This window comes from Ixodes scapularis, unplaced genomic scaffold (assembly GCF_016920785.2).
Source record: "Ixodes scapularis isolate PalLabHiFi unplaced genomic scaffold, ASM1692078v2 PGA_scaffold1__304_contigs__length_218370807, whole genome shotgun sequence".
Taxonomy (NCBI): Eukaryota; Metazoa; Arthropoda; class Arachnida; order Ixodida; family Ixodidae; genus Ixodes; species Ixodes scapularis.
The window spans coordinates 164,726,505-164,746,865 of NW_024609846.1; the positions used below are offsets into that span (position 1 = coordinate 164,726,505).

At 42.9% G+C, this 20,361-nt stretch overlaps 1 protein-coding gene across 2 annotated transcripts in view; it reads left to right on the top strand.

Moving 5' to 3' along the window:
• LOC8042767 (ABC transporter G family member 21) overlaps nucleotides 1-20,361 on the top strand; it is a 254,406-nt gene that overhangs the window by 215,056 nt on the left and 18,989 nt on the right. For both annotated transcript variants that reach the window (XM_029980542.4, XM_029980543.3), the window contains exons 5-10: nucleotides 1,824-1,924; nucleotides 3,184-3,345; nucleotides 9,886-9,979; nucleotides 10,548-10,611; nucleotides 13,089-13,244; nucleotides 16,375-16,544. In XM_029980542.4, the coding sequence (XP_029836402.1) occupies nucleotides 1,824-1,924; nucleotides 3,184-3,345; nucleotides 9,886-9,979; nucleotides 10,548-10,611; nucleotides 13,089-13,244; nucleotides 16,375-16,544 (747 nt within the window). The remainder of the gene's footprint in view (nucleotides 1-1,823; nucleotides 1,925-3,183; nucleotides 3,346-9,885; nucleotides 9,980-10,547; nucleotides 10,612-13,088; nucleotides 13,245-16,374; nucleotides 16,545-20,361) is intronic.

A 20,361-nucleotide genomic window follows, 5' to 3' on the forward strand; every position in this document is an offset into this window, starting at 1 on the left:
AACCTTCAAAAGAAAAGGCCGTTTTTGCACAGTGGAGTGCTCTGCCGAGAACGAAACTTAGCATTTTGCACCAGTAAGGCATTTTATTTTCTTCAAATGCATCAGCTAACTGCGATTTCAAGTTCTCTTGTACTGTTAAAATGAATGTTGATCACCGTAATGATCACCATCCTTTTGTCTTCATCTCCATCAACAACGTCAACATGATCATCACGCCTGACACGGGCTGTCTGAGTCAGTTTGAGTCTGACCCTCAGTGTGCACAGTCACCACATTAAAATCCCCTCATGCTTTCAGCTTAGGAAGTAGCAGAGGTGTGGGGTCATAGCTGCGATTGTGAGGGCCACAGATGTCGAGCATGGGACACTGAATTTATAGGAAAATAACCAGATTTTAGACTCCACTTTGTAGACTGAAAGTTTGAAAAACATGCATGCACCAGCTACCTGGATCTTTCCGAAAATAATTAATATATATGCACTGAACAAACCGGTTGTTGTGGTTTATTGACTAGACAGCACATAAAATCAAATGACCCTATAGGTTTGTCCTAATGACAAATAGTGTCCTAATGACAAATAGTGTCCTAATGACAAATAGTGTCCTGATGACAAATCTATGTCATTCGTTTCCCCATGTGCATGTTGGTCTATTTGAACTACATAAACTTTTTTTTTCTTCTGGGAGTTTGGGGGATCGGTGGTCGAGTGGGCTAGCGCACTCCAGCTCGGAGCATGTGTGGCAACAGCTCCCACTACAGAACCCAGGAATCCTGGGTTCAATCCCCACCCCTGCCTGTTTCTGTCTAGATGAGCATCGTACCGGCATGAGGTCGTGTATCACTACTGCGTGGTGCACGTTAAAGGCCCCAGGCTAGCAGTTGTGCTACACTGAGTAAATTGCTCATCTACAGCTGATACACCAAACACGGATTGGGGCTGATTAACTTCCAGCTGTATAAACATATACATAATGCAATTAATCATTTTATTGGGAGTGTGGTGCACATGCAAGTTTCGAAAGGCTTCCAATCGCGATTGAAGCAAATTTAATGTAATGTTTGCAATTGATGTAATTAAATAATGCCATTTTACTGGCAGATTATTTTATCTCCTACTTTTTTTTGGAAGGATAGTATGCATAGGGGAAAATAACGTACTACAGAGTTGCAGGGCAGCTTGTAAATTGTTGAAATCTAGATTAAAGCAAGTTTAATCATTATTTTGTGGGTTGGCAGATGTGAGTTACACATGTATAGATGTCTCCTTATGTGATTTTAATAAATGGAGAAATACTAGATTAAATGAATGGTTAATTCATTTCAAACCTATTAGGGAAGTTGCAAAAGTGTGAGGGACATTTTTTGCACAAATAGCAGTGTCAAAGGAAGAAGTTTGGATTCACGCAATTAAATTCAACTTGTAGAACACATCTCTATAAGGTTTTGCAAACAGTATTAATGAGTGTCACATTTTACTTTTAAGCTAACCCACCGCTATCAACAATTAACTATTCTACTATTCGAACTACTATTCGAAAATTTAAATATTTGCACAAGCCTAACCTTCTTATAGTTTCGATATACATTTGGAAGTTTGGACATGGCAGAAAAACCGGTTGAATATGACTAATTGAAGCTGTATTTCGCCCATCGTATGACAGCCTTCTTTGACTGGTTGCAACTCTACATGCTTTCACAGACACAGTTTGCTTAGATGACAGATGCCCGGCTTGCGCCAACGTTGTGTGATAGTGAGGAGTCGGCTGTAGCTTTATTTGTTTGGCTGATGCTCAGTTTTTGTCATGTTTGTCCTTTCTTGCAGTCATCGGGGATGTCATGAAGCGAGGCCTTTCCGGAGGAGAGAAGAAGCGGGCCAACATCGCCTGCGAGCTGCTCACCAACCCCACTGTTATGCTCATCGATGTGAGTGGGCCTCTACAAGGACACCTAGATAGAGTTCATGCACCACTCCTTGTCTGTCATGGGACGTTATAGAGCCCTTATCCGGTGTTGGCAGTGACGCGTTACATGTAGCGGTGTTACCGGTAGTGTGTTACTTTTATTCGGTAAAGTGTATACTCATTACCTTTTTAAAACAGTAACGGGTAACATACTTACGTTACTCATTTCGAATGACGGGTAATGGTGTTACCTCACTCATTACTTTTTCTTCCCAAATCTTCGAAAAATTACATTTCAATTTTTTTCGTCTCCTAGGTGCCAGTTGCCATGTGGATTTTGTAGGCTTTTGTGCTTTTCTTTGCAATTTTTCTTGTGAATATTTAGGTGAAACTGTAAAAAAGATAAAGTAATTAATTATGTTCAGTGTCTGCTTGCATGAACATAATGTTTCTTGAAATATGGCACTTATGCGTAACTCCAATGCCAAAACAGTAAAATGCGTGAATTCATAATTAAGAAAGTAATGCAAAGGTAACAACGTTAATGGGTAACGCACTCCTTTAATTTTGAAGTAACATAGGACGGTAATCCGTTACTTTTTGTGGACAAAGAGACTACAATATTGGTGTTACCGAAAAAAAAGTAACGAACTACGTCACTCGTTACTTTTTTTTCGGTAACACCAATATTGTAGTCTCTTTGTCCACAATATTACAGAGTGCAGACGACAAGATGAGAAACAATTGTAACAAATTTTCTTGAACTGTACTTGCTCTCGTCACTTCTCCAGAAGTGTGGCAGGGCATGCCACATTCTCATTCTATTTCTTCGGGTCTTTCATATTGGTACTAGCTGGTTTCCATGTCAAGGTTATAAAACAGGTTGCGGCGGTAATTTCATTGACTGAGAAAGCATAGTATGGGACTTATGGCCTTTAACTGACATATGTTTTCTTACTACCCTTAATTGCTATTATTAGTTCTATACCATACAGTCACTTTGTCATGAGTGTCTTGTTGCAACCTGTTGGCTTCTTAATATTGATCTTCGTTGGTTTGATGCCCCGCTAACCAGAAACCCCGCTATTTGCCTGTCGCTTAAACAGTAGGTGAAGAGTGTTCTGAGTGTTGCTTTAATGAGGAAGGAACTCGAACGAAATGAAAGCATAGTTGTGTACCTTCGCGATTAGGCTGTGCTGGAAGAGTGCCAAGTGGTAGGTGAGCTCTAAGTACTGTCTGGAAAGCTCTTTGGGGCAGGGTCCTCAAGACTGTGTTCTGCAGGAACCGACGTCTGGCCTGGACTCCAGCACAGCACACTCACTTATGTCCACGCTGAAGGAGTATGCCCACAAAGAGAACAAGACCTTGGTGGTGACGGTTCACCAGCCCTCCAGTCAGATCTTCTACATGTTCGACAGGCTGCTGCTGCTCTGCAACGGACAGGTTGGAACCCCTTGTGAGAAGTCCGAAAAAGCGGGACCACCGTCTGAGTTTGTTGAGCTACTGGGAAAAGGTGGTGGAAATTGTAGGCATGTGCGAATAACGGGTTTGAGTTTGAAGCGAATTCGAAGCGAATATTGGTTTTGACCCAATATTTTTAAATTGAATATTAAATAGTTGCTGCACCTATCATCACGCCTTTCACTGCTGTTGCACCATGCTCGAACAAAATTCCAGCTGCACTCATGAAGGTTGTTCCCAGGCTTCCTCTTGTCCACTTGTAAGATCAGTTAATTTTAACTAACTGTTTTTATGGACTATTAATGGCCTACATTGAAGTTTAAAAAAAAGAAAAGAAAACTGGATTTGCTATAAAATAAAATTTACAGAGGTGTGCAGCTATACCTGATTGAGGGGATATAAGTCTTCTTGCTATGTGCAAGTATTTCTCCTTCAAACTTGAACTTAAGAAGAAAAAAATGATGAGAACAGGTTGTCAGGACATTGCTTCGTAACATAAAGTCTTGCATAATAGCCAAAGTCTAATTTTGCAAATTTGCAATGTAAATTCTTTTTTTTTTAATGCACCCGGCACACGAATGTGCCGTTTTGCTTTGAACATGTGCTCTTAACCCTTTAACAGATAAATTATTATTAAACCTTGTGAAAAAAAAAATATTTTTCAGGAAAGTGTTGTTTAAGGTGCCCCAAGAAAGATAGCCTCAATGGCATTTTTGACGAGAATGCCATTTTATGAAATGGGGTATGTCGCAAATTCGTGACAACAGGCCACAGCACAGTGAATGTTTTCTGTGCCACATGAATAGAATTAAATTTTTCCTCATAAATAAATGTACAGAAAAAAGCCTCCAAGTTATTGGGACAAGACGTCACTCTTTATCTGCTTAAAAACAAACTAGCAGAGTGCCAAAAGCATCTAGGCTCAAGCTTTACGGCTGCAGAAACTCGTTTAAACTACCTTGATGAATTACCCGAGACTGGGGCGAAAACCTTTTAAAATTTTCGTTTAAACTGTTGGAAAGCTTGTTCAAGATGAGCATTGAATTTGCTGCACATTATGACAGAGTGTCCTTTATAACCCAGTTTCTTGTACTGCTGTTTCGTGTACTTTACCACCGGCCATACTCCCGTGGTGTTGGTGCGGATATCATCGTCAGGATCGTATTTGGTGGGCCGCCATCGTTTCTACATTACGAGCTGAGATGAAAAAGAGCTCTAGGGTTCTTCCGGTATAAATTATCTTTCATTGAAATTAATTTACAAGCTGACAGTACTTTTTCAACATAGCTCAAAATGCGACATGTGCACTTTCCTGAATGTCGTGAATTTTCGATAAAGGGAGCAAAGCATTTTTCTTCATCAGGAAGATCCAAATGAATGCGAACGGCAGCTTGAGAAGCAAGTTAGGACTATAGACATTTTAGAAAGACTTTTAAAAACAACATCTTATCTAGATGTCTCTTTTGCATTGGCGCATATGTTGCGATTTCACGACAGGCGACATCGGTCACTTAGATAAAGGCCACTTTTTATAAAATGCATATAACTAGTATGTCCCGAATTCGTGACATGCCGTGGCTGAGCTGCGGCGAAGCGAGCAGAACGCATAGCGCGTTCCCTATGCATTCTCTCTGTTGCTCTTTGATTTGCATGCTCCTCCTTGCGTTCCGAGGTGCAAAAGACATATTTTGAAATGCTTGCTCGCCGTATTACGCGAGAGTACACTTTAAGCAGGGATAATTTGACAATCCGCATGAATCATTTGTAATTGTCGTTTTGTTTTTTTTCAAATTTGAGATTGATGAAGAGGCATTTTCATATAGGAAGAAGATTTATACATCTCGATAGCCGGACATCTCAATAGGTTTATTTTTATGTCAAATGGGTCATTTATATGTCATTCCAATGTAGGCATTGCACTTCCTGTGGTGAAAGCTCAGAGATATAATTACGGTAGATTAAAATTAACATAGACAATAAATGGGCAAGTGGAAGCTTGGGAACAACCTCGAAGGGTTCACCTTGGCTCTCGTTTAATACTAAAAGGCTCGTAGAAACCTCTTTGGAAATATTTGGCCCAAACCAGCGTTCACTTTGTATTAGGTTCAAACTCAAAATCTATTATATTACTAGAACATATCATGAAATTGATGTCCGAATTTGAGGTCAATACTATTGTGAATTCTTAATGTTTGGAAAATCTTTAAAACTGAAGGTTTAAATGTTCCCACATACATTTATGAGAACCAGATTTTATGCTATCTCTTATCACTCTGGGTTTTCACTGAGTAATAGGTACTCAATCTTTTTCAAGCATTGTCTTCAATGGCTACTTGCATTATGGCTGTATGTGCTTGATTATTCTTGCTCTTGACTGACACCCTCTAGTCGGCGACAGGGGACACTGACACCCCCCAAAATATTTAATTTTTTTTTGCCAGGCGATATATCATGGTGCTAGAAGACTGCCCCAAAAAATTTGTGCTACAGTGTCATGTATATTTCAATAAAGTAAAAAAACGCAACTGCTTGAAACCGAAACCGAAAGTGTACTGGGAAGGAAGAAGAAATATAGAGGAAGATAAAGATACCAAAAGTCACGTGGCTGTGCAATTTTTTTTTTTTCAATCAACTTATTTGTAGTTCTTTAGAAGCCACAAAAAATGGGTATCCTATTTTTTTGTCCATTTCTAGAATTGAGTGTGTGCCTTCGATGACCCACGACTTTGATTATCTTTGTTGGCTGTGTCTAAACCATAGAAAACGGCACTTGACCACGAAGAAGAGAGTGAACGCAACTTAAACCGGCCAGTTTTCGATCGGCGGTTTTCGGGCAGAAAGAAAACGAATTTCGAGCTGCCAATTGTGTTCTGGGTAGTTGGGTGCCCATATTTCATGTACTTTGGTCGTCATTCGTCGTCAGTCTTGCATCGTTCGCGAATATAAATGGGTTTTGGTTTATTTACGGCGTTACTGAAGAGAAACGGGTAGCCTGCCATTTTGTTTCATGCATATGGTGCGTACCTACAAGCTTTCATTTCCACCATTGGCGTCGAGCGCTATTCTTGGCGTCTTCATGCCTCGGGGATGCATACGAGTAAGGCTTAGCTAACGTCACAACGTTTTGGTCAGGAATTAGGATTGAGTGAGTACTTATTTCATTTACTTCAACCTTTCGTATGATACAAAATTTAGAACGTAATATGGAAGCTTTATGTGTTGTCTATGATACACATATAATAAATATCTTTGAGTAATCAAAGAATTCATCTCTTCTTCCGAAGGGTGTGGTGTGGTCTGGCAACATTCCAAATCTATCCGAACCGTCCGAATCGCTAGAATATTCGGTCAATTATTCGAATATTTCCGAATCTCCAGATTCGGGTCCGAATCTCGGTTTGGAAAAAAGCTTGTCCCATCACTAATAAATACCCTGTCAGTGTCCCTTTAAGTGTAAAGTGGAAGCTCTTGCCTCCTTTTCCCACTTTAGCAGGGCGAACGTTGGAGAGGAGGCAGCCTTCTTCCTAGCTTTCACTCTGCTAATGTGTAAAAAGGCGGGAGAAGCTTCAACTTTACTCTTAACCTGCCACCATCGACTATAGACACCATTTCGGGGTTTTGAAGAAAGGCACTCGTTTTACAGCAATACACCAACTCATGTTTACAAACAAACCAGAGTGCCCCTACTGGACGCCACCGACGCCGCGCATGTGCGATGGGGGTGTGGGCAAGAAACTCGCCGTCGCCCATAAACAAACCATCGGAGTGGGATGTTGTCGGCATCGGTGTGAGTCCCCGCGCTCTTTTTCGCGTTGGAATTGTTGATTCTATGTCTTCCTGGCAATGTCTGACTACTTAGCGCGGCCTGAACGAAATTAACGAGGCTCGTCACACCGCAAAACTTAGCGCGAATAATGTAACATGCGGCGATTCATTCTGCCTGGATGCCGCAGAATGAATGCTAAAGCCTGATTCACATGGTGAGGTTCTGCTCGCTATTTTCAGTCATGACGTCGCTCGGGCTGCAAAAGCCTGAACTGTAGCTGAGATGTCGACGTTGATACTGAAAATCGCAAGCGGAATCGGACCGAGTGAACCAGGCATAACAAGTCGGTGATGGCCACTGATAACAATTATCAATATATCCTTATATCTACTGCTTACACCGAGCCTACTTACCCGAAGCAAACTCCAAACTTAAGCGTCTTTTGAGGTCTGCACTTCTTATCACAATTACCGGGTTAGTGTTTGGTCTACGGGCCGCTATCGTTTGAACGAGCAGACGACAGGCAGAAGCGTTTGAGAGAGCAGACGACAACTCAAACGATGAGGCGGCCGTTTGAACGTGATGACGCACTGAACGTAGTCCGCAGGTGGTCCGTGCAACTTGACGGTTTTCCCACGTTCATGTTGGAACAAAACAAATAAATCTGACGATTATAAGTATCCGTGAATTCAATCCGTAATGCTTTCCGCCCAAGCAATCGTGGTCCGACGGCGTGTGACGCCCCCTGTTCACGTTCTCGGACGAACCGAGCAGGGAGAAAACGCATGAAAACTGACCTTCAAACTTTTCCCGACTATTTTGGTAAAACTCCAGTCGCGGCATTTTGACGAGAAGGCAGGTTTTTGTCCGGTTTCTTCTGAAGTAACACAGGAATGCACGTGCCCCATGGCGGCTTCCGCCCACAGCCCCCGACCGGAAGTGCTCCCGACGCGCCACCACCGCGCTGTGACGTAACAAAGATGAGTTTGTGTAAAGTTGTTATGGGCTCTTCCCATCACTGGACATGACGTCCGTTGTCCTTATTGTAGTATTTGTTGATGTTGTTGACATTGTAGTTGGTGTAATAAGGCATAGGGCATCCGCAGCAATGCTGCCAACTGCTTGAAAAAAGATTGCCTGCCACTCTTGGAAATCGAACCTGGGTCCATTGATTGTGGAGCTTGCACGTTACCACAGAGCTATGCCCCGTCTTTGGCAATCTGCTTCATTATACGGTTTTTGTAAAAGGAAGGTGAATATGAGTCTCGAGCAGCGATCGCTAGATGGCCAAAGTTTCTGTGACGTCGCGATAGATAATTTTATGTCATTCTTAATTAATTTTAAATTTAAACAAAATTAATTGTTGAAATTAAAAGTATCAACTAGGGGGTGCAAGTCGCCGCCTGACTGAAAGGTTTCAGCTGTATCCATTCCTCCAATACTACCTAGAAGAAAAACCTGAGCATTACATCAGCGTTAGTGGATCCTAACGTTGGTCGATCCCTGAGCAGCCCCAAGTGGCAAAAGTGCTGAAAATCGATGAGAGTTTGGTGCAGAGCGGCAGACGCGGGTGTCTGGGCGTCGCTGCGAGCTGGCGTCATGTTTGTTGCGAGATGCTGAAAGACGCGCTGGCGGCAAAGCTGACGCGTCTCACCGTTTGTTGCAGGGAGAACAGTGAGGTACATACTTGTAAGAACAAAGCCAGTTGAGCCAACGACTTTGCCCAGATGTGTCGCAGCTATCGCTGTGACTTTACAATCGGTTAACACAGGACGGGTCATTTTTTTTCTTTCAATTGTTGAACTTTGTTTCTTCAGTTATCTTCATGCCACGTTGAGAGACTGGTTTGCGTACTCTGTCCCCAAGCACAGTTAACGAAAGTGTTTTACAAGTAGTTTTTTCATGAGAGAATTGTCAGAAACGAGTATCATGGAAGAGCATTATAAACGAGTGTTGCACAATTTCCCTGCTAAATTTAGCAGTGAAATGATGTCACTTTACCACATCATGAGACCCCAAGTCACGTTGCACCAATTTGCTCACTAAATCTAGCGGGTAAGGGACGCGACGTGACGTCAATCTCCCGCTAAACTTAGCAGGGAAATGACATTTTGTGACCACATTATGGGACCTCGAGTCACTCGACTTCAATTTCCCTGCTAAATTTATCGGGTAGGTCGTGTTATGTGACGTCATACTCTCCGATGAACCTAGCGGGAAAATGACGCACATGACGACGTCATATGACCTCCAGTCACGTGATGTCAATTTACCCCTTTAAATTCAGCGGCTAAGTTATGTCACGTGACTTCAATTTACCCGCTAAATTTAGTGGGTACGTAATGTCACGTGGCGTCAGTCTCCCCACTAAATTTAGTGGGGAAACGACATCATGTGACCTCATCATGTGGCATCGTCTCATGACGTCAGCTTCCTCGCTTAATCAAGTGGGGCAATTGACTGTCTCCACGTTATGTGACCTGAAATCACGTGACAACAATCTCTCTACTAACTTTAGTGGGAAAATGACGCACTTGACCATATCATGCGACCTCAAGTCACGTGACGTCATTTTACCGTTAAATTTATATTGGGGAAATTAATGTGACTGCATTATGTGGCGTGATGTCACATGACATCAATTTCTTATAAGGGGGTTCTGTGGGGTGGTAGTTTGCGCTAGACTCATTCTGGCTCCCTAGTCTTTGTCAGCGTGATCAAGCTTATGTAATTTTTTTTCCCCGACGTTTCTACAGACGGCCTACTTTGGCGAAGTAAGCAAAGTGGTGGACTTCTTTAGCAGCATTGGGCTCCAAATTCAACAACATTTCAATCCGGCCGACTTCATACGTGAGTGTAATTTTTTTTAAACAAGTTTTGTAATAGCTTCCATAATATGCTTTCGAGTTCAAGGTGCTGGTTCAGCCAGAGTTTCTACCTTCTAAAGATTTTCTGGGACAGAAAAGTGCAATGATTTTTCAATTCAATTGAACAAAAAAAAAAAGCTTTCTTCAATTTTCAGTTATGAATTCTGAATGTTTTTCTTCATAATCCCTTGACACTTTGTCATTCATTACTGTCACATTGCTGATTAAACTAAATACAGAATATAAATTAACTTTGTATTATAAATTTCAAATTTTTTCATACCCCTTTTTGACGTGCTATATATTGTAAAGTTGCTTGTGATAATTTAGTGGGATAAAAAAAAATGTAATGCAGTAATTTACAAAATCCATATTAATGTTTTTATATCTCATCTCGATTCACTTTATAAGCCTGATAAGAGCAAACTCGGTGAGGTGACAGTGTCTTTTTATATTTCTTTTAAGAATCAAAAGCCCAATATTGTGAAATTTCTCGTGAAAAGCAGATTTAAATGACCTTACCTGTTCAAATTCTGTGTTCTTTGTTGTAGTCGAGCAAGTAAAAAGGGCACCCGAAATCCAGGAAAAAATCATCATGCATGCACAAGAACTCAGGTATGTACAAAGAAGAATAGCTAAAAGGATACAATGAAGCATTATGAAAGAATGCACACAGGGACGGTCACGACAATGCATCTTTCAGTTATGATTAGGATTCTGTATTTTCGGAGTTTATTTTTTATGAAATTCGGAGGGTGCTTCTCCGTATTTATTTTTTACTGGAAATTCGGGGTCTATCGGAGTTTGTTTTTCTTATATTCCCAATTCTCCTATATTCGGAGTTTATTTTTACTCTGTTCTCATTTTTTAAATTAAAAATAAATAATGTTTGGACAAAAACATACATAAATTCATGAAAAAAATCACCGGCACCGAATTTCTGCAGCTGAATTTGACATTGGCACCCTTGCGTTTGGCAGTACTAATTGCCCCACTACAAATCTTGAAAAAAGCGTTACTTCAATAAACGTCTGTGCTTTGAAATAGCCAAGCTCCTGGTTGCATAAAACCTGCAGCTGCCTTTCCCATCTTATGATACTATATCTACACATTCACATCTCTCACTTTTATGAAAACACAACCCCTCCTCCTTCTAAGAAGCACAAATGGTATGGTTTCGAATGTAACCCGGAACAGTAGCTTTTGTCGACGTCCAGAAGTGCATTGGCCCATTGTACTCAGCACCACTGGTCGTGACAAGATAAACGGAAAACCTTTTCTTGTCAGTAATCCAAGATAAAGAAAAAAAAAGAACTGAATTGGCCTCTTTTAGGACCACTAGCCCTGCACTCTGATGAACTTTATTAGTAAAATACACTCTTTTTTATTCTTAATTTCGCCATAGTGACCTCGAAATTCTGAATTTTACGAATAATTTCGAATTTTCGAAAATTTCACCGGCGAGTGTTTGTCTGAGTTGACCTGCTTTATCCGAAAACACAGAACCCTAGTCATGATATATGTAGCGCGCAAATAGTAATTGAGAAAACAGAGTGAAGGCAGAAGGAATAAAACAGAAAGAGGATGAAGCCTATCTGTGTCTCGTCCTCTTTTTGTTTTATTATTTCTGCTAGAAGGTGTAAATGAGCAGCATACGTATAAGCTTCATATAGCTGTTAAAACGGAGGTTCGGGCGAGTTGGTCGTTCATGACTGACAAGGCAACAGCGCACCCTCAAAACAAGCACTCTAAGCTTTCATGCACACAAAAGAAAGAGCCACTTAAACAGCGCTGACTGACAACTCTACGTTATATTTACAATTTTCGTTTTCGTCTTTCTTTGGGACTAGGGTTTCTATGGCAAAAAATTGCCCTTTTCTTCTTCCTTCTTTTTCCTGTGTTTCTTTTTTTTTTGTAATAGGAAGCTAAACCATAAAATTATTGTACGGCTAAGTACTCTAGTTCTTTGTTGGATAACATTATGGAAGGAGTGCTGACACATCCCTCCTTTTGCCTGGCAATGTTCTCTGCTTCCATGATTTCTCTTGTCAGCTTGTCGTAGTTCCTGCCTAACACTGTGCATTTCTCCAGCTCCACTGTGCAGCCACAGTCTTGGCAGTGAATTCCCAGGTGTCCGGAGTTTTTGTTGGAGATAGTGCAGTTGTGTTCACGAATGCGATCGTTGACGCACCGCCCGGTCTGTCCTATGTATTGTCGTCCACAGGATAGAGGGAAGGAGCAGACCACCTTTTCGGTACACTGTATGAAGTTGTTTTTATGTTTCTTCGTGCACTTGACTGTGGTTCTTGTGGGTGTGTTTACTCTCTTGCACAGGCTATGAAGTTTGTTAGGGGCTGAGAAGTTTGTTAGGGGCCATCCCTAAAAGTTCTCATTAAGTGGTAGGGGAGCCTAGGAACACAGCATATATACGTCGCTGCAGCTGCTGGATTTAACCGAGGCACCATATGCATGGGCTTTGGGTGATTGGTGGAGCAGGATACCAGCATTGCCGCTTATTCCCCAAATGTGACGTTGAGGCTGATTCAATTATTTACTCGTGCAACCAAATCAACGAGCTGTAACGAGGCCAAAGAACACTCAACTAGCCCAGCCGGGGAAGAGTGGGCAGGATTGCCGCCGCTTGCTGCTCACATAGTTTCTCGAACGTGTCGCTGGCACAGCTACAAGCAGGTTTTGAAGATTTTTAGTTATAATTTTTCAGCCTGCAAGAATAATAGCTTTTATCACCAATGACACTAAAGCTGTATAAATGGATCTGGCTTATGTCTGCTAGCACCACTGGTCGTGGATGGTAAGCACTGGGCCAGCGGCCATCCCACATTAGTCCATTGATACCTCCGTATTTGCTTAATTGAATATGCTGAACTTTCTTTGCTTACTTTGTGTGCTGTATCATATGGTTTGATTTCCTCAGAAGGGACCCCTGCTTTTGACAGTGATGTTTGAAGGTTGATCTAGCTTGGAGAGGGATGCCGGAAAAAGTTTCGATACAGATGCAGTTAGACCTGCTCATCCAGCATGCTCAGCTCTGACTTGCAGCTCGAAAGCTGACTGCTCTTCTTTTGTGCCAGGAAACACCCTGACTATCCGAAGCAGCTCCAGGAAAGCAGCCCAGTGTACCATAGCCAGGAGGAAGTTGGCAGTCAGTGCAACTACAACGGAGCTTCGGCAAACAGCGTCAACTGCCCCCAGTGTCACAAGCACGTCTGGAAGACCTTCCATCATAAGTAGGGTCATCAGCAGCCATGTTTCACATGCCCTCTAGTATACCCTGCACTTTTTTATGAACAGGGCAAAGAAATTTACTTCTTGTTGTATGGCGTGTGCCATAGTAATCACACTTGTCCATAAAGCGGGAGCGTGCTGCTTTTGGCGAGCGCTCGACTGGTGGCATTTGTGGCAACCAGTCAGTCACGTGGGCAGAGACGGACTTAGCATTTTGCCGCCCGAGGCCGCCTTTTACAATGCTGCCCCCCACCCCACCCCACCCCACCCTCAACCCCGCTTTCCATGGTCAGTGACCTTGAGAAGTGGGGTTTGGGGGAAGGGGGGGACGGAGAGGGGTGGAAAATAGCAAAATTTGGAGTCAACATTTTCAAAAGTAGCTAGATTTAGAGCTAGAATAAGTAGCTAAATTCATAGCTAGATTAGAAAAAAGTTGTTTAATTTGGAGGCAGCCACAAATTGACTGCCCCCTAAATTCTGCCCCCGAGCTGCCTAGTCTGCCTATCGGCAAGTCCGCCCCTGCACGTGAGGCAACAGGTAGAATCCTGCTTGAAGGCTATCCTCTTCGCTCCTTCCGGGCCGCTGACACACTCCACACCAGATTGATAAGAGTCATGGTGAATAATCTTTAAGGCAAAGCATTTCAATTTTATTTTTAAAGTTTATGGGTGACACTTTGCAGGGATTTTGGTGTCGGCGTTTCTTGTCTGTCGTCACCGTGGAGATGGAAAGACTCTTCTCTTGCCTCCAATACAAAGAGAGAGAAGTCAGGTGTTCCCAATGGCCACACAGCGCGAAGAGGGAAGAGAGGAGAGCCCTGATAACCCGCCAGTAAAGGCGCGACGATGCGGAAGTGTCGGCGGAGCGACTTTTTTGTCAGCTGCTAACGATAACAGCAAAATGAGTGCTTTCAAGCATTACTCGTGTTAAACGAAATACCACTTTGGCAGTATCCAGTTGGTGCACGTGATGTTGGAGGGTTTTAGAAACTGCCACCGCATTCGTTTTAATGTAACATCTCTACTTCTCGAACCCAACTCTAAATGTAAAATATGTTCTGCCAAAACACATCGCCTTGCGCACGGAGAGCTTGGACTCGTTTATCTGCATGTGTCCCCCTCCTCCACCCATTGCTGAACATCAGTATTACTCCTTCCCTTCACCGCTCAACAACACTGGGAAAACCTGCATCTTTGCTTGCGTCGTCACTGTCACAGACTCTTCCTAATTAAGCCACCATGCCGAGATTGTATTCCATCCCAAGAGCAAGCGTGGAGGGAACGGTTGGCTTCCACGGCTTGCAACCGGCATTGCTCCCGCACTGACCACCAACAAGAGGCCACCCGCGCCTCTCGTTGGTGGCCGCCCATAAGACAGCGCGAAGCGGAAGAGTGTACACTGCGACGTGAGGAATAGTTGCCACGAATGCCACCAGTCGAGTGCTTGCCCAAGAAATCCGTGTGCTCCCGCTTTATGGACATGTGTGATTTCCACTGTTTCTGGTCTGCAACACTGAGCATGACATGAGTAAATTTTTCTCTAGAAAACATGCAATTTCTAAACTTTATCTTTCACTTGCCCCAATTTTCACTAGATCATAGTGATTAGTTTGCATGCCTTGGAGTGGAGTAGATGTCCAGGCTCCCTTGGATGTAATCGAGAAAGGGCTGCATTCTACTGTTCCTCAGCTTCTCCAGGTTCAAGAAAGAAATATCATTTTTTTGCTATTCTGCTTCTTTAAAGGCCGACCAACGAGCAGAAAGGTAGAAGTTTACTCTTTCCAGTCCTCATTTTCCTCGTCGCCGTTTTTCCCGCAACAGGAAAAAAGGAAATAACCCCTCCTTTTCGTGTCGCCGTTTAGGATTAGGAAATATTAGTTCAGCGGCCCACAGTAATCCCACAAGGAAAGACATAAGTTGCATCTTATTTCCATTGCCCCCCCCCCCCCCCCCTTTTCCCTTCTTGAAACTACCCCTTCACTTTGACCATCGGACTTGAAGAGCACTGTATACTCTGTCCGTTCAGCCCTAAGCCGACAGTGAGGTGGAAGCTGCGCGCTCGACAGACGAGCCATACGCCTATCTTTCCCTACGTGATTGTGTTCCCCGCCTGTACCTATGTGCAGAGAGTTGTCGGGTGATGAAAGGAAAATGGTTGACTACAGTCAGACCCGACTATATCGAACCCGTTTACAACAAATTATTTCTTATACCGAACAATTTTTGTGCACAGTAATGTGACAATGATAATATATAGCAAAAACTACGGTTACGCCGAACAAAAATAGCAGCCACTATTTTTGTTCCGCCAAGAGCGGCGTTTTGCTCTGCAAGCTGGCTTTCCCCCAACGAAAGCTGTCGCATTGGGGGAAAGCCAGCTTGCAGAGCACGCTGGCTTTTTTCTTTTTATTTTCCGTGCGGCCGCGTCGACCGCCCGGAAGAAGAAAAGAAGAGATCTCTTTTCCGGAAGGAGCGGGGAGAGGGTGCTTCGTGCTCCCCCTCCCCGCTCCGTCCGCAATAGAGAATACTATTTTTTCTTCTGGGCGGTTGACGCGGCCGCCCTGAAGAAAAAAAAGCCAGCTTGCCCTGATAGCTGGCTTTCTCTCAATGCTGCCTTGCGCCTTAGGGGAAAGCCAACTTGCAGAGCAAAACTGCTCTCTGCAGCAGATGGTGCTCCTGCTTAGACGTGTTCCGTGCTCTCGGCATAGTTCGGCGCTAATGCGCGAATATGGAAAATACAGTGCTCGTGCAGGTCTGAAAATGATATGAACTAAACCTAAAAAGTGGCTCGTGATGGGGCAACCCTTACGCTCAATGCCTTGTCCCACCGTGTTGCAAAAAGGGGACATGTGGAGCTTGTTTTATAGCAACGTCAGCCTAGGTACATCCCGCAAAACGCGGTGGCACTATTGGAGGGGCAGAACGGGTGTGTTGCTCTAGGAAGTGGTCTCCTCAAGACAGTCAGCTGCTCCTGCATTGAACCTCCGAGTGGTGGGTTTAGCTTGCTCGTGGATCAACTTGAAATCGCAATCCTGTCTCGCGCTCTGCGTCGTCCATTTTGCGGCCAGCGGGCGCTGTGGGCCGCGCTGTTCCAGTTCTGGGTGGGCAACTCAGCGTCTGTGTTTGCCCGCAGGAACCCAGAGGAGGAGTCCTGTCACAAGGGCCTCCAGAACGGCACCCAACAGCAGTACCTGTGGGCCGTGTCGGAGGACGACAAGCCGGGCACGGAGAAGTCCAAGCAGGTGGAGCTCCGGGTCATGCTGGACCCTGAGAAGAAGATTCCCACCGTGTACAGCAAGATTGGTGCGTGGCTGTCGGGTCTCCTCTTTCTCGCTCTAAGTGAAGCTTCAGCCAAAATGCCGAATCAAGGTCTTGCAAGTCACGCATCTTAGTGACCCAATTGCTGCGCCATTTGTGCCAAGCTGTGCCAAAGTGCTTACCCTGCTACGTCGCGCTACACTTTGCCAAAATTTGAGAAATTTGTGCCAACACTGCACTAAAATCAATATCACTTAAAATATAATAGCTTGCCCAGTTAAAAATACCCATTGGGTCCAATTGGATTTTCCAATTGGTACCAATTGCCAAAACCAGTTGTGTTTTGGAATGCCCAGTTGGAAAAAATGCCCATTGGTTCAAAATTACCAATTGGTTTTTTTTCCTATTGGAACCCTGACCGGCTGTGTTTTGGAACGCCTAATTGGTGAAATATTAATTTTTTTTTTTTTAATTGGGACCATGACCGATTGTGTTTTGGAACATCCAATTGGAGAAATACCAATTGGTGTGGTTCCAATTCGAACCATGACCAGTCTTGTTTGTAAGTCCCATTAGAAAAACGCCAGTTTGTATATTTCTAATTCAAACTATAACCAATGGGAAAGATAGCTAGCAAGCAAAAACGATTTTCGGACGCATTAGCAATGTACACAGCCAAAAGTAGGACTCCCAAATGAAATTTCAAATTGGGCATGTCTCACATAAGTACGTCTAGATATGCCAGTTGGATATGTTCCTAACAAATTGGGTTCTACTATCTGCCACACATGTAGAGCCTGTTCTGAAATAACACATTTTAAAACATATTTTTTCTAGTTTTTTTTTTAACAAGCTCTTTCCAGTCACAACAAATTGTGCGAGCTACCCTTGCAAGATATAGGAAACAAATGAAATTAAAAGGAGCAAATTTATTACAATTAAGTTGAAAATGAAACACTAAAGCCCGGTTCAGACCTAAAAGGAGTTTCCTTTTGTCTTCTACCGAAAGTAGGATGATTCCTGCAATACGTTATGACGTCAATGCGGCGTTAGTCCAACAATCCTCCCGTAGAAACACCGCAGTGATGTCATAGCGTCTCGCAGGAATCGTCTCCTAGTTCCGGTAAAAGTAAGAAGAAATTCTTTTTTGCTTTGAACCTGGCTTTGTACAAATAAAGTGTGCGAACTAAGGCCATGGTTGTCCCATCCTGCTCTTGGGCAGCGTCAATGGCAGCAGCTTGCCGCCTAGAACGAATAGAGGTGACAGAAATTAGCAACCGGGAAACGACTGAGATCCAGTGTTCTTACTCTTGCCAAGCTGTGTCATCGCCAGATGTCCTGTGGTACAATGCACCTATGCAGCATGGCATGGGACGTCAAGCTACTTGAAGGACACATTATTTACAAGTTTTAAGATACCTAGCTTGCATTTGTGAATTCGGTCATATCAAGAAATTGTGCCTTCAAGAACAGACAATTTAAATTCATTCTTCAGTGACTGCCGTTTACTTTGTCCAAGCCAAACAGAAAAAAAAAACACTAGAAGGAATGCGCTTATTTAGTTTATCAAAATGCAATAATTTAATTAGGCAATTACCTTTTCTTTTCCAGTTTCCGAGGATTGCCAATGTTTTCATTAATAAATTGATGTAAGCCACCAGTCAAGCACTCCTTAGAAAAAAAACGCCCGTTCGCGTGGAGCTATTTAGTATCTGCATGACTGTACATATCGCAACACTGTTAGCGCGAACACGACATCGGCGCATTTTCGCATTTTACTTCTAAATAGTACAAGCGAGCACGAAATTTCATCGCTTACATTATATAACTAAAGAGCTCTTTTTGTAGCAACAATAACTTGCATGACATCCCATGGTTTCAAAGGAAAAAACTAGAAAAACCAGCGATTGTTTGTTCGCGCTAACAGCGTCGCGCTCTGTACGTGCCTGCTCCCGCAGGCAGCACATGCTGGGCACCTGAAAGCGCTGGAGTTGACGTCATGACTGAGCAGCTGTTTTTCATATCTTCTTGCATATAGTTATATCATTGAGGCAAAGTAATGTCATACTCTGAATCACAACATTAGTGTGCACTAGAATTCACCTCTAACTCACTTTTTGAGAACCTCTTCCACTACCTTAACTTACAAGTCTAATACATATTCTATATTTGCTGCATGCCAAAGATTTGTTCGTAGTGGTATTAAGCCGAATAATAATAATTTCATGGTATCATTAAACAGCTAGTACTCACCTTCTTAGTGTTCATGTTTTCTTTTTCAAGTGCAGCTGGCTCCTCTTCGGAGGTATCAGACAAAATTACCTTCTGGATCCGTAGTCTCCCAGTTTCAAGTTTGGCTTGAAGATCCTCTTCAGAAGCTAGGAATGATAGAAGCAGATTTGTATGTATCATACTGCCTAGGTGCAAGAAATGCATGAGCTAAAAAGTTTTATCATTGTCCCTCTATGTTTGAATTCCACCATGATTCAAAACAAAACCTGGATATGCCAGAGAGAAAAAAAAAAAGCTATCAGGCTCTGCTACACGGCCAAATTGCTACTGAAGGCTTGTGCAAATTTTCATCACTTTCGAATATAGCATCCAATACATTTGATTTCATCTCTGTCAAACACTGACAGTACTCGGAAGTTTAGCACTATTTCTCATGTGCGTGGTCTGCTCTAGCAGGTTAGCTATCATCGTTAAGTGTGCTTCTCATCGCGCACTGGTGCACTGCAGTGAAGTGACAACCGCTAACTGGGCATCGCGATTTTGCATATCCTGTTTCGCCGCTGTGCACTCGCGTGCTGAGGGGAAAGCACCCTTCCTGGGCGAGACATGACTTCTGTGGCTATTATATATAAGGGACTGCAATATTCTGAGGGTATCTTTCTCGAAATTGATAGTTAGCAAAGATAATTGAGTATTGCTAAAATATTTGTATAGACTGCTCTACAGGTATTTTTTTATGTTAACCCTCTTGTTTTGTTATTACCTTCATATGGCTTTATATGGCAGTCAATACAGAAAAACTAAATTATCTGGAGTGGTGGATGGAAGCTTCAAAAAGTCCTTAACGAATTTGGTGGGATTGTTTTAGCACAATAGCGTTAAGGAGCTCGTGTCGCAGAAAATCGGTGGCATGGCAGAAAAGCTGGCGTCGGTGGTGTGGCACGAAAATCCTGGTTGGTCGATAGGGTCATGACGTCACAGCCAGATGACCTTGCCTGGTAATCTCAAACAACCCACTATGCTCACGTGAAACGTAATGTCACGCGTGAAATGAAAAAGATTAAAAAATATCGGACATAATCTAGAATGCTTCTAGCGACATGAATGTTAGTTTGTATAGAGCGTCCTTTTATCCCACGCGTCTGGTGGTTTCCGGTGAGAGTGCTGATTATGCTTTGAAGCCTGCGCGAAAGGATCTTGAGCAGGAGTTTACATGTTTCACTATCGTATTCCACTCTTAAGGGTGAAGCTTAAAAAGGTGCCAACACCCCAGAGATCTTTTTTTTTTGTCTAAAACGATGCAAGCTGTAGTCATCGACATGCAAAAAAATACCACAATGCGAAAAAAAATATTTCCCATGCTCGCGCGCTTCTTTTTATCTTTGGTGCTCTTCTCTCCCTCTTCTCAGCTGCTCGCTACTTTTTTTATTTGTGACGTCAGAAATTATGAAATTTAGAAGCCTTGTTAAAATTTCTATAATGTTTAATAACAGCATTCGACATGTATTTTAACGCTGTTGCAAACGCACCATGGCCCTTCTTTTTTAAATGCAGTCGACTCTCATTAATTCAAACTTGCGGGTAATTCAAACTAACATGCAAGTCCCATCCGAAGCGTCTCTTTGGTAGG